The sequence below is a fragment of the Poecile atricapillus genome, chromosome 4 (genome assembly GCF_030490865.1).
Source record: "Poecile atricapillus isolate bPoeAtr1 chromosome 4, bPoeAtr1.hap1, whole genome shotgun sequence".
In the NCBI taxonomy this organism is placed as follows: domain Eukaryota; kingdom Metazoa; phylum Chordata; class Aves; order Passeriformes; family Paridae; genus Poecile; species Poecile atricapillus.
In genome coordinates, this window is record NC_081252.1 from 2,940,815 (window position 1) to 2,954,997 (window position 14,183).

At 48.5% G+C, this 14,183-nt stretch overlaps 1 protein-coding gene across 12 annotated transcripts in view; it reads right to left on the minus strand.

Moving 5' to 3' along the window:
• The window catches only part of RUFY3 (RUN and FYVE domain containing 3), a 30,569-nt gene that overhangs the window by 4,322 nt on the left and 12,064 nt on the right, over positions 1 to 14,183 (minus strand). For 3 of the 12 annotated variants that reach the window (XM_058837581.1, XM_058837580.1, XM_058837582.1), the window contains exons 2-14: positions 9,600 to 9,773; positions 8,817 to 8,934; positions 7,516 to 7,617; positions 7,286 to 7,409; positions 7,024 to 7,085; positions 6,872 to 6,937; positions 6,699 to 6,768; positions 5,890 to 5,982; positions 5,415 to 5,495; positions 4,859 to 5,026; positions 4,039 to 4,136; positions 1,302 to 1,421; positions 27 to 129 (exon numbers count right to left, since the gene is read on the minus strand). In XM_058837581.1, the coding sequence (XP_058693564.1) occupies positions 27 to 129; positions 1,302 to 1,421; positions 4,039 to 4,136; positions 4,859 to 5,026; positions 5,415 to 5,495; positions 5,890 to 5,982; positions 6,699 to 6,768; positions 6,872 to 6,937; positions 7,024 to 7,085; positions 7,286 to 7,409; positions 7,516 to 7,617; positions 8,817 to 8,934; positions 9,600 to 9,773 (1,379 nt within the window). Of the gene's footprint in view, positions 1 to 26; positions 130 to 347; positions 701 to 1,195; positions 1,442 to 1,606; positions 3,679 to 4,038; positions 4,137 to 4,858; positions 5,027 to 5,414; positions 5,496 to 5,889; positions 5,983 to 6,698; positions 6,769 to 6,871; positions 6,938 to 7,023; positions 7,086 to 7,285; positions 7,410 to 7,515; positions 7,618 to 8,816; positions 8,935 to 9,599; positions 9,774 to 13,039; positions 13,093 to 13,820; positions 13,840 to 14,183 lie in introns of those variants that run through there. The other 9 variants (XM_058837587.1, XM_058837588.1, XM_058837584.1 and 6 more) reach the window with 8 other exon arrangements.

Consider the following 14,183-nt stretch of genomic DNA (forward strand, 5'->3'; position numbering starts at 1 on the left):
CCGAGCCAAAACCCAAGTCACGTTACCTGTCTGAGCCAATTCTTTGGGCCTTTTTTGCTTTCTTGGCTGCGCTGGTGACTGTGAGACCATCTGTCTCTTTCCCGCCTTAGCTCCAGTTCTAGCTGGCTCCTGGAATACCAGGTGGAATTGTGAATAAAAGATGGTTTGGGGACACTTGGCATTGACAACTGATGAACTGTTAGACCCTTCCTTCACACCCCTAACTCAAGAGCTAAAACTGTCTCCTGGAACCCAAAGCTGTCTCGCGGTGTGTTTAGCCGTAACGTGTCAGTATGAAAAATCTCCAAGTCGTTCATCTAAGGATGAAGAGAGAATTTAGGAATTCTGGCAGAATTTAGGAATGCAGAATCAGTTGGACGCAGAACGCATCCAACTGATGCAAAACCTGCCCCATTTGCCCTTGTTCTCCTAAGCTCACCCACGCACACCCAGGACCTCGCACCAATTGCTGACCACAGCCATTTTCTGGTTATCAGAGCAGCTTTTTGAAAAGGGAAAGAAAAAGCTGGGCCAGGGGGGGAAGAAGGGACAAAAACCTCCCTGCATCCAGCAATGCTCCCACAGAATTCATCCCAGCGACCTTGCAGCAAGCCACAGACACGTCAAGGCTGCAGGAGATGCTCTTCTATTTTAAGGAAAGAGACTTGTCTGTGTCCCTGATGCTGCTCAAGTGATGAAGCTGCAGGGGAAGATGTGATGGCTTTTGACAAGGTTTCTGTTTGGCTTCCAGCAAAAGTAAGAGCAGTTTCAAATGGGGAAAAAGTCCACAGCACAGTATGGTGTGTCAGGGAAGACAACCAAAATCACTGCCCTTGCTCCAGCCCCTTCAGTGTCTGCTCCAGGCAGAGGCTTGGCTGCTCAATCCCCCGCCCAGGAGCAGCAAGCTGTTGGGATATCCAAATGTTAGCTTTGGATTCCCAATTATCACGGCATCACAGGAGGTCTGAGTTGGAAAGGACCTTACAGACTATGCTGTTCCACCCTGTGCCACGTGCAGGGACAACTTCCACGCAATCAGATTGCTCCAAACCTATCCAACCTGCCTTTGAACACTTGCAGGGACAGGGCATCCCCAACTACTCTGGGCAGCCTGTGCCAGTGACCAAGTGATGCTGTTAGCAAGGATTTCCCTCCCTGGAGTTACACCTGGTGGCACCTTACACACGACTCTCACCTCACTCCCTCTCCATCCCCTGCTTCCCTCTGCCATCAGCCCGCCTGCTCTCCCCTAGACACAGCAACAACAGCCCAGAAAAGAGGTTGGAAAAGCGTCTCTTCACCGCTGCCTGGAGAGCTCTTCCACTTCCAGCTGGAGGCTGTTGATTTTGTCCCCAAACTCCTGCTTGAAGAGCCGGTTGTCCTGCTGGGCCAGCTGCCGGTCCTTCTCTGCCTGTCGCAATCTGGATTTGAGCCACATGAACTTGTGATAAAAAACAAAAGCCATGGTGGGGAGGAAGACCGAGTTTAACCAACAAATAAAAATCCCAGTGAAAAGGTAAAGCCAAAAAAAAGAGAATGGTAAAAACAATGGAAAGGAGGAAAACAGTTAAAAGCAAAGCAAAATGTAGGTGAACCAGGCAGAAGCTCTCATTTTCAATAGTTTTTATTCTACCACTACAGTTTACAGCCATTAGATGAGAAACAGAAAACATCACTTTTATCCAGATTCGAAGCAAACCTCAAGTACACAGAATTTTAGGTCCAATTGGAGTTTAATGTACGTTACATTTCAGCTTTGCACAGGTAACTGGAACTTGCAACATAGGTTGTAGCTACTCTATTGAGAATTAGTGCATGTTCCTGGTCTCTCCCGTGGATGGACACTTGGGCTCAAGCCCCAGGCATCAGTGCACCACCACGTTCCCTCTCGGGGCCTGACATCAGAAGCAGCCAGATCCTTAAATCTGTCTGATTTCAGCACAAACCTCACCACCCAACCCCCTGTTCCTACAGCAGAATTGCACCAAGGGGCAGGGGGGTTCCTGCCCATGCCAGCTGTTCGCACACCTCCATCAAAGCTTCCACCTTTCCCTTGGGATTGTTTACACTCCAGGGAGTTAGGATGAGTTTCTAGTAGCAGGTTACTGAGGGGTGAGTTTATAGGTTGAAGCATGCGGCTCGGGCACGGCAGGGAGGCTCCCAGCAGGAGCCAGGAACGAGCCCCGCGGTGGCCGCGCTCACATCTGCAGGGAGCAGGCTGAGCCCCGTGGATTTTTAAACGCACCGAGGTGTTCCCTCCTGTGTTGGTCACATTTGCCACCCAGTGCCTCAAGGAGCACCGTCCCCACAGGTCAAAGGGAGAACTGGCACCACAGAATTACTACAGGCGTCTCGCCAGAGCAAAGAACCCCTCATTCGACACAGAAACTCCCCAAATCCGACCTTCCAGAGGAAAAAAAGATCTCAAGGAGCCCTTATAGACCTAAAGCCTGAGAGAGGCCAGCACAGGGACCTCAGGGATCAGAGACTGTTAGTTTATAATAGTTCAAGTTACAGTTACTTCAGATTTTGTACCAGGGTGTTAAACTGGCAATTATTTTTCCTATTGAGAGGCGTTTCCAAGCTTTAGCTCTTGTTCCATTAGCAAATTCCATTTGTTTTGAGCAAGGCAAACTCAGAAGAAAATGCAACAAGTGTAAAAGGCAATTCTTTTCAGCCACCAATTACTCGGACAAGAGAAGGGCAAGGAGCACATTTCCATCTCCACTCCCCACTGCTGAACACCGGGTTCCTTCTTTTTTTATTGTGTTTTTGTTCCCTTTAAATGAAGATCAGATTATTTTTTAGAATACCGGTAACTTCCCCTCCTGGGAAGGGGAAAGACCTCCCAAAACACTTCTCCTCCACTTCCTTGGGTCGGGAAGGACCACAGGCTATGTCTGGAGGGATTCCTGGCAGAGGTAGAAGCAATGCAAAGAGAAGGAGGTTTCCACTGAACTTACCACTCTATCGGGTTACTCTAAGACACCTACAGCTACTAATTCTGGACACATGAAGTTGAAAGGAATAAGGATAAGTCCCCGCCCTCCCCCCAATTCCCTAAGGCAGAATCCAGGCAGGCTGGTTACGGGAGGGCCGCTCTTCCCGGGGACGGGCCAGCGTCGCGCCCGCTCGGCTCGGACTCGGGGCTGAACCCACACACCAGAAGAGAACGGGGAAGGGCTCGGGGTACGCACACAACTACTGTCAACAACTTCCAGGGATGCATTTCTCATCTACTTCACAAAAGGGCAATACAGAAAAGGAGCTGACTGTCCCGAGCTGGCCGCGGTGCCGAGGGCGGTGCTGCCGCACGCGCTGACGGCAGCGGCTGGGCACAGCCACCTCGCCCTCTCCTGACGCTTTCCCGGGCGTCAGAGGCCAGCTCGATGGTACTCGAACACGCTTTAAATGGCAGGGTTGGGGATCTTTATACCCGACTAAATCGCGGCAGAAAAACTCATTGATTTTAAAAACTCGGCAAATTCCAAATCAATTTTAGGTGACAATTAACATTTTAACAGTTGCTTTTAGCAATTCTCAAGTTCTCCCCTCATAAATGAGTTCTGATGTCAGAGCTGTGAGGCGGCCAGACATAAAAATGTCTAATGATGCTTCTGGATCAGTTTGTTTGCTACACTATTTAAGGTTTTTGCCTGTTTCACCAAATCCTTTTCACTGTGTAAGTAAGTCAGAATGAGGATGATGAGAAAATGGAAAAAATAAAAACAGCAAGAGAAAAAGAACACATGAATTAGCTGAGTAGATACCGTGAAACATTTTCAAACACCAACTTGTTACAAAGAAAACCACCCTGTTTACTGAGACCTGATCCCAATATAAACCCTAAACTGAGAGCACCCAAGGGAGCACAATGCTCTCCTCATTAACCAAGTCCCAAAGGTGCTGCTCCCACTGCTCCCCTCAGGCAGCTCTGACTAGCACAGCACCAGGACTCTCCCCTGGCCCATGCTGGATCCATGGGATACAACACTAAAGGACACACCAGTGGATCGTGGTTCAAGTTTCCTGTCTTACCTTTGTTCCAGCTGTTTGATGGTGGCAGCCATCTGATTTGTTTTTTCTTCCAAGCGGCTGTTTAACTCGCTCTTCTGTTTCACTCCCATGTCTGAACTCTGGGAAAAGGAGCAGTGGGCATTTATGTAAGGGGCAGTAAATCCCAAATAACCCCCCATAAATCACTTGGCATATGAAACAACAGGGCAGAATGTAAAGAGGCAGGAAAAAGTGCTGGAAAAGCAAATGCCAGGTCAGTATTGGGAGGACAAACGTCCCACTGCAGAGGTTCAGGCTCCATCCGGACCCCGCAACAGGGCAATGCCACCATCCCTGCAGTTTGCTGGCTATGGAAAATGCACAATGCAGTGCCTGCTAGTATTCCCTATTTTAATATAATTCAGCTGCTTTGAACGCAGCTGTTGGCTGCAGGAGAGCAAAACTAACTCTTCGCCGGTGTCAGGTTGGTTTTAGGATCTATTCTGAGTACTGCTGTTTGGAGAGTCTGCTGGTGTCACCACACCAGAGTTACAGCTGGGGCTCTCCACACCAGACTGTGCTGGAACATGAGCTCCCACGGCTCTTTCCACATCACAAAACCACACAAGGTGCTTTCCCCTGTCTCACACACAAATTTCTGGACCATGATGGATTTTTCTTCAGAAGAAATTGCATTCACCTTTACCCTCCACCACGTTCCAGTGTTCTCACAGCAGGACAGGAGTGTGCTGCACAGCCTGTGACCCTTCCACACCCAGCACCTTTCCAACAGGCAGGAGGAATAAATACACAGCAGCTTCCACTTTCGTCTGGAATTCCCTGCATTTCCTTAGCTCCCTACCTGCAGCTTGAAAGACAGTTCATGCTTTAGAGCCCTGAGATCATCCAGCTGCTGTCTGAGTGCCACCAGTGCATCCTGCTTTTCACAGACATCCTTCTCCAGCATCTTCATGGCCAGCTCCATCTCCTGCCGCATCCCGATCTGCGCCTCCAGCTCCTTCTCCACATCCTGGAACACAAGGAGCTCTCAGCATTTCCAGGAGTTCCCCTCATGACCCAGGGGTAACCACCCTTCCCTCCTGCACACGAGTCTGCTGCACTGCCACAACCTCAGAGTCACACACCTGCTACACGCCTTAAGGAGAAGAACTCCCCAGTTTTCAGGGTCAGAGCCAGGTGTGCAGCGTGGCTAGCAGAGAGTCAGGGAATCCTACATGGGCCTGTCTTTGGGATGGAGGGGTCTAAGGAAGGATTGTGTTTCCTAAAGCAGATTTTATGTCCCTAATACCTTTGGGTCAGGCATTTTTCTCCCCAGGCATGGATCAAACAAGAGCTCAGCAGGGCAGTGAACCCTTTGCAGCTTTGTGGGGTGAGTCCCAAGCCCTCCCAGCACTCACCAGGCGCAGCTGAGTCTCCTCCTTCAGCTGCTTCCGTGCCTCAGTCAGCGCCTGCCCGTCAGCAGTTCTGTCCTTGGTGGCCTGAGGTAACAGACACAGCTCATGTGTACTGCCAGCCCTCACTTGGCTTCATTATTGCTTTTCCCCAACACCTGGAATTCTCCAACGATTCAGGACAAACCAGCACAACTCCTATTTCCTGATTTTCCCTGTCCCCCTCCCTCCTGTCCCCTGACACCTTGCCCAGCGAGCTGTAAGCCATGGGAGCTCCTGGCTCCATCCCTATGGCCAGGCAGGATTCCCTGCGGCCAGAGCCCATCTGTTCCCTCTGCACAGGGCCCACCCACCATTCCTCTAATCCAGCGTGGGGTCTGTGTGAGACACACAAGGGATCAAAGCCTGTTCCAAACAAGGCACTCAGGCTGGGCCTGCCCCAGGGCTCAGCAACCACCCCCACACACACACACACACCAACCTTACGACTGGACTCCAGGATGTAGGAGCTTTCTTCCTTAACCCGCTCCATCTCTTCCTGCAGTGTAATGATCCTGTTGTTGGCTACTGCAAGCTGGGAACAAAATGTAACAGTAACCCACCAAAAACATACTTGAGTGGTTTGTTTCCCTCTTGACCCCACCAGATGAGGAAGATCTGGCTGGACACAGCACCCTTAGGGACAGGATACCTGGCTCACAGGAATTCCCAGGGATAACAGCACTGCAGACCAACAGATTCATCTAAGTGCACGGTCAAAGGCAAAAGGAACTCCAGAAACTCCCTCTGGCTTCCTAACTCACAACTCACACAAGGCTCACACAGAGGAGCAGCTCAGAGACATGCCAAGGGACTGGCCATGCTATCCTGCGACAAACCCAAACAGAACTCGTGGCTGCTGTGACGTGTGACACAGCTCATCTCCTACCAGGGAACTGACCCCAAAACATTTTATGGCATTTATGCCATCAGTAATGAGCTGCAGACCCATGCTGAAAAGCAGATTGCACCTATGAGAAACCCGCTGATTCTCATGCTTGGGCTGGACATCGCACTTAGAATGACATTTTTTCCATTACTTTTCGCAAATTTACGTAGCCATACAGTTGATTTTCCAGCTTGTGCTCATCAGAGCCAGCCAGTGCAACTCCTTGGCAGGTCAGCTATTCCAGTTCTATCATTCAACACCCCTCATTCTGTACACCAGACATGTGAAAGGAACCCCTCCCTCTCTGGTTAATCCCTAATTCCCAAAAGCCAAGGCATCCAGTAGTTTTCCACGACGCTTACCTCCTCAGTCAACTTTGTGTTGGATTTCTCCAAGGCATCCACCTTGGCCTGCAGGTTGTTTACTGTAGCACTGTGGAAGAGAAAGAAACCCTACATTGATTCCTTCACTTCTTAAAATCCTGTTTCGTCTTTTCTTCTACAAGATAATAAAGAACCAAGAGAACATGTTTTACCTTAGATGTCTATTGAGTTCTTCTACATAGTTCTTCTGGTCCAAAATAGCAGTTATCTGGCCATCTCTGGAAAAAAGAAACAGGGCAGCCTGGAACACCTGAAAACACATTCCCAAGAGGGGGGCAGGCAAGACAACTGTGTGTGCACCTACCCTTCACTGCCTTTCGTGCTGTTCCCATCTTTCAAATACATGGAGAAATCGATAACCCCAACCTGGAGAAGAAAAAATTCCATTTGGCATTAAACACTTGGTTTCTAAGACCAACCCACACAGTTGCCAGGTGTGGAAGTTTAGAGTTAGAACATCAGCACCTGCTGTACTTCAGCAAGGGTTCATGACATCAGTAAGCTATGCAAAATTCATTTTCCAAATTAAATGAGCAGAACAAAGCCATTAACTGAATATCCAGTACCTGGGAGTCCAGGTCCTCTCCCTTCATGCAGAAGTTGGCGTCAATGACATTCAGGCCTACGAGGAGGCCAGCAATGATGGCACCTTCCTCTTCCATCATCAGCGCGTTGGGCTCGTAAAATTCACTGTGGGATGCAGGCCAAGAGATACAGAGGAGTGAGGTGGGAAAGGTAACCAAGATCTCGCAAGAGAGCAGAAGTGAACCTAACTGAGAATGAGTCCAGCACCCACCTGAGAAGATCCTTTCTGTTAATCAAGGCTTTCATGTACTCTGAAAGTTTCTTCTGCATCAGAGCCAGGCGAAGCCAAGCTCTTCCTCTGCCCACAGGTGTCCTGCAAAGGCCAGAAACAAACATTTCCAGACACCCTGTGAGGCACAGTCACCAACAGCTCTAACAACCCCACCCTGCCCCAGGTTTCTGCACTTCCAAGGCAGAGCTGGCACTGGTGCAGAGAAAGAAAAGGTATGTAAGTACAAGTACAAGTACAAAGAGGTCCAGACCAATAAAGCCATCACCCTTTGTCTCTTCATCCATGATGTTTTTGTTGCCTGGCTTTATCCCTGCTGGATACTGCCAGACACATCAGCTGCTTCAGCTCAACACCTTCTGAGTCACAACCAGTTCTGCCTAAGTCACAGGAAGATGCACAGAGCAGCACAGCTGCTCAACACCACTCCTTCCCAAGGAAGCCATGGCCAGTACTGCCCACTGCTGAGTCACTGACAGCACCTGGCAATTCCAAAGGGTCACTGTGAACACAAGGCTCAAACTGTCCTTTACTTCCATTCATTTCCTATTACCCACCAGGAAGAGGTACCAGGAGCCCTGGCACAGCACTGGTCCTGTCAGCTGCTGCACGAGTCCTGCACAGATCTCCAGGAAAAGCACTTGCCCATATGCATGTGACTAAAAACTAACCCAAAAGCAATTTATTGAATTTCCCCACCTATTCTTTCAGCAAAGATGACTCCATCCTTAGCCCTCATGCTCACACAAAAGCTTCCTTACCCATTTTTTCTATTCCAAGCTAAAAGCTTCTTACAGTTTCTTTTACCATGAACTAGGCAAGCCTGGAAGTGATGTCTGAAATGCCTACAGAACTTAAACAAGTAATATATGCATCCTGTGGCTTTTAGCCTCCCCTCCTGGACACAAATTACCATCTTCTCCTCTCACATACATTTTACCTGAAGTTATTTAAACGAAGAATTACCTACATCAGCCTCAAAACTATTTAAACTGCTATAACTTTGCTGTTAATTCCCTTCCTCTGGAGTCTGACTTTGTAAATGTTCAGTAAAGCACACAAGCAGTAAATGCACTGCTAAGCTGCCACATTCTAATGGGACAAGAATATATCCTGTGCTCTCTTGCTGCAGATGCCTGATGAAGGGTAAGAGAGCAACGATCCATTTTTATCTGCAGGTGACAGATATATTCCTGAAGGTTCTGTTTGCCCTTCTCTTTTTCAGGATCCTTCTCACAATAAAACCCATATTATATACTCAGGCAATAAAGGAGTGTACTTACTTCAGGCCAGGGAGATCCTTAACACTTGCTGTAATCTCTGCAGCCTCAGGAACAAGTTTTTCTACCAATTCTAGAGGTCCCCAAAATGACTTATTTTGCCCAAGGAAAGTCTTTTTGGCTAAAAAACAAAAAGAAATTAAAATTAAGCTGTTAGACCCATGCTGATATAACACATTCTCAAATAAGTGAACAAATTAGCCAAATCCTGACAGAATGGTTCCTCTGGGGCTGCTGCTGGGCAGGCACTTGGTATCCTGAAATCTCAGGATGGTTTGGGTGGGAAGGGCCCTAAAGTCCACCTGTTTCCACGGCCCTCTGTTTCCCATCTCCTACCACGCAAGGGCAGCACCCAAAGGATAGTTTGTACTTGGCCATTTGAGCTGTGACTCAAGATTTCACATTCAAACACATGCTCTGCTTGAAAGGCAGCCTCAAGCCATGAGCTGCACACAGCCCAAGCCCTCCCTGAACAGACAGAGCTATTGACAACAGAGCTCCAGGGTTTCAGCTCCTCTTCCAGCAAGGGAATGCATTCCTAAAGCACAAGGAAGCACAGAACAAGGAGTCACGAGCTCACCAAAAGCCAAGTTAATCACTGAGTTATACCCAGGACAACTGATTTCCAACTGCTGTTTCAAACACAGCAACCCCTGCAGCAGGTTTTTGTGCCTTCCTTTTGCTTGCCCTGTCCACTGCCATCACATCAGTGACCGCTCTCAGCCTCTCCTGGGTCCCCTGGGTCTGTTCCCCCCATGCTGATGCTCTGTGCCCAGCCTGAGCTACCTTTGAGGCCGTGCTTGAGGCAGTGCTCCATCACCACGAAGAACTGCTGCAGGGGGGCGTAGTCCGAGTCCAGCGTGCGGCCCAGGTTCAGCGCCGACTCGATCAGCCCCTTGATGCTCAGCTTGGCCATGTTCATCAGGTTCATGCGTTCGTTAGCCATGAGGTAATTCGGGTCTGCAACAGGCAAGGGAAATGCTGCTGAGCAACAAAAGCTGCTTTTATTACAGTCAACACCCCACCTTGCTCTTTTTTTTCCCCTCAGCTTGGAAGGCATTTTTGGGGCAGTGAGTTTCACAGGAGGCACTCTGCAGCCCTTTTGTGGAGAAAAACCAACATCAACTAGCAGTTTAGGGCCCAAGCCACAATGCCATGGGAACACACAATGTATCATACTTAATACCTGAAATAACTACAGGAGCTCCCTATTTTCAAGAAAGACATTTGGAGCCTGGTGTTCATCCTGTGCTTTGCACCTTGACAATGTGTCCCTGACCAGCATAGCCATCACTTGTTCCAAGTCACATCCCCAGCTACCAAGCGGTAAGAATCCTCCACTTGTGGCTTGCTCTTCCATCTAAAGATCAACTGGGACCCCCTCACACTTATCCAGCAATGTGTGTCTCTATCCCAACTTCCATCTCTCTTCCTCAAGACTATTTTTTTAAGCTTAGATGTACCATGGAGCCGACTCCCACTTCCCTCTCTTGGTTTTAACACTGCCACTGATTTTCACCAGTGAGGATCTGATCTTCATGGTTCCTGACAGGTCATTCTAAAAATCCCCAAACTCACAGGTCTCCCAGGATCATATTCTTCCTCTACCATATTATAAACATCTAGACCTTTAGACCTGCTATTCACACCCAAGTTTTGAGCTCCAGTTCCCAGGTGCAGGCAGTTTCATCCCTGTAAGGCCCATTTATCCAGGGCTGCTGCCAACAGCCAGGGATCCTTAAAGCAAGCTGCTGTCTCCAGGAGTGAGCTAGCTGCTCCTGGCAGCAGAGACCTGACCAGAGGACACCTCAGACTACAGGATCTAAGCAAGAGGCACCCTGTCAGCACCCACCAGCCAGAAAGAGAGCAAAGAGCACAGCTAACACGTGCACACCTGAGTGCACATCACTGTGGGCTGGGAAAAATCCAGGAGAGGGAAGAGCCGGGGTAGCGCCAGCATCCAAACCTGATACCACAGCTCATTTGTTCAGCTCCTCTAAAGGCAGCTCAGGACAGAGCTTCTCTCATTCCCCTTCGTCAGAGTCAAGTCAGAAGTCTCCTTCTCCAAATTTACTTCCATAGCTTAGAGAACTCCCAAGCAGTGATTTAGGAGTGCAATGCTCAGAGCCGCACTGGACTGCAGAAAGACTGAACTTTGTGGGGGGTTTTGATTGCCTTTCACACTACTGCCTGAAGTGATGGGTCTGGCTCACCTGGAGGTATCCTGAGCAGTACTGCCAACACACAGAGACCTCCTCCTCATCCTCTCTCACCACATCTCCTCACTGGTCAAGGCCGCTGATCTGACAGGCAGCAAGGCATCCACAGTGATTCTGCTTGGGTGGCAAACCAATCCCTAAGCAGAATTAAAGGAACTGTACAAGGGAGCACCAAAGAAAATGCTCCCTTGGCTGTGGTTATTGGCTAATTCCAATAGAAAAATATTTTCACCATATCACACTAATCCAAAGTTTCTGATTCCTTTGTCTGCTGTGAGCAGCTGTGCTCTGCACATGAGGTTTATCAGAGATCCTCTCATCTTGCAAACCAGATACCTTATATAGTGTGAAACTGGATCAAATCCCCAAGGTTTATTCCAAAAATTAATACTAAGTAATTGGTAACTCTTGCTCTTTGTACTGCACCACGCACACCTTTAAAGAAGGCAGGGTAGGCAGGCAAGGCTGACTTTTCCACAGCAAAACTGTCAGGCTGGCTTCAAACTGGGCTAAGTCAGATCCTGGTGTGGAGCTGGCATGCTCCATCCGAGCAGGAACCTTCTCCAACTTGCTTCTGCCTCTAACTGCAAAACCTCAGCCTTTCCTACACAGCCCATGTCATAAACCTCAAAAAGTAAATCCCCAGCCCCTGAACCTTGCCTTTGCACAGGGTTTGGGTTTCAAATGAAGGAAGCAAACCTCTGGGATATTTTGTTATTTATATACTGCAGCTTCTACAGAACAGACATGTTTTCTAAGCAGCTGCTTCCATGAAGATGTTTTCAAAAGCATTCAAGAATCCTGTGATTTGCTTAAAAAGTACAATCTGTATTCAGGAACCTGAAAGTCAAGAAAGAGTCAAGGCAATACAGGATCTCAAAGGGTTAAGCTGGGACTGGCCTGGGTACTTGTCATTTGGTGACAATAAATTTTATCACTCCTCATACATACTCTAAAACAAGCAACTAAAATGAAGCTAAAACTTGGATCAAAGACAAGGAATGATGAGACACTGGAGAAATGAACAACCCCACTGCAAGCAATGCCAATTCATTAGCATTTCATCAAGTTCTCCATCTTACATCAACAACACCAACCTAAAGTAACCTGAAATTTAGCACGGCTGCTTCCGTGTGGCAGAGAAACACCTCTCACCTGACAATATAAATGCAGAACTACTTATACAGTATTTTATGAAAAAAAAAAGAAGTCTCAACCCCGTTCTTCCTTAAAGCCTGCCTTGGAAAATGCCCCTTTCTGGGAAGCAGCAGCAGGGGCTGTTGTGCCAGGAGAGGAGCACATGGCCTGTGGGCAGCACCCAGCACAGAACCATGGTGGAAGATGAGCAGCAAGGCTCACAGTGCTCAGTGCATGACAACATCAACCCTTTGTGCTGCAAACACTTGAGTCCCAAACAGGAGCTGTTCTAGTTCATCATCAATTTGTTTGATCACTTGCTACATTGGGGATTCATCTATTTCACATTTGCAGTTTCTTAAAAGTCAAGAAAGAAGTGCTATAAATAAGTTTCTCGTTTAGTACCTCAAAAGTTCTAACAGAAATTTTGCAATACAAGTTTTACAATCATTTTTGCCAAGCCTTGGCAAATACTGCCAGAAAATATGAAGAATCTAGACAGAAATACTGCAGAAAATCTGAAGCTTCGGAGTGATTTCAGAAATATTTTTTAAAATTCAGCTTCCATATGTTGCTGCAACCTTTTAAGCTGTGCTTCTGCCAGGCTCAGGAAACTACTGCCTCTGCAAACATTTAGGAGAAGGCAAATATCCCTTGTTGATTCACTTCTTCTAGCACCGCCTCAAGCCGAAACACCAAAAAAAACCCCGCAAACATTTATTTAAGCAACACCAAGAAAATGCAAGAAAGCCACAGCTACTGGCACTGGAAAGGAAAACTAACTGCATTTTGCACTCAGGCTTAAAATAATAGTGCAGAAGCCAACGATTAGCACAAACAAGAGCTGTGAGATGTGGGTGTGGAACGCACCTTCGGAATCATCGCGCAATTGCTCCACCACATCTGTCAAATCCTCCCAAGAGTCTTTGCAAACAGCAAAAGGAAAGGAAAAGAAAGAAAAACGTCATGCAAGCCGTGATCTAAAGGAAAGATTCAAAATCAAGGTGTAAGAAAAGCATAACTGAAAGGGAGATTTGCATCATACAAGTCTTAATTCATAGTGGCAAGAGATCTGCAAGTCAAAAAGGTTTGTTAGTCTGCACAAAGCAATAGAGCAAAGCATTTTTCTCCCAGAGTCAGACCAGGGCAGGCCTCAGTAAAGCTACAGAAGCTTTGTTTCTGCATTAACACAAGCAACATTTCTGTAAAGCACATCCTAAAAAAAAAAAAAGCAACAAAAGCATTACTTCATTTTTAAAATAAAAGCACTGAACTTGTGATATTTACGCAACATCAGCTTTTGCTTCCATTTCCTCATCTCCAGCCCCAAGAAGAGGTGCTGGCAGGGAAACAGCCACACGTGGGAAGCAGGCACGTTCAGGGACAACACTGAGGGCATTTTAAAGGCTCAGCAGAGCTTAAACTCTGTTCTGACCCTGGCCCCAAAGGGCAGAGGTGACCCAGCCGAGCCCTGTACAGCTCCCAGGCCAATGGTGATCCCCTAAGGACTCAGCCAGGGAAGCACTTCCCGGTGGGACGAGCAGCTATCCTGGGAGAGGAGCAGGCAGGACGAGCAGAACCGGTTTCAGCACACCCACTAAGCCCCCGTTCCAAACCCAGCGAGCTTGGGCATTTTTCACTCCCTACTCACGCAGCGGTTCCCAGCGCGAACCACCGCGGCCGCAGCGTCCGAGGCACGGCAAGGGCTCCGTCCCCCAGCCCTGAGCAAAGTCCAGAGCCTGCCGGGCCCTCCTCCCTCCCACACTCCGGCAGTGCCAGCCTCCTGGCCCGGGAGCCTGGAACAACAGCTGCAGGCTTTGGGGACAGCGCCCAGCAGGAGCCAAGCCCTGCCAGCGGACAGTGCACAGCCAGCACTCGGAACCCTTTCCTCCAAAGCTGACACTTCCACCAGCGCTGCCCTGCGGCGGCAGCAGCAACAAGGACTGGCCCCGGAGGAAAACCCTGCTGCTTCAAGGAGGAATCGCTGGTGATGCTCTCCCCCACGTGTGACACT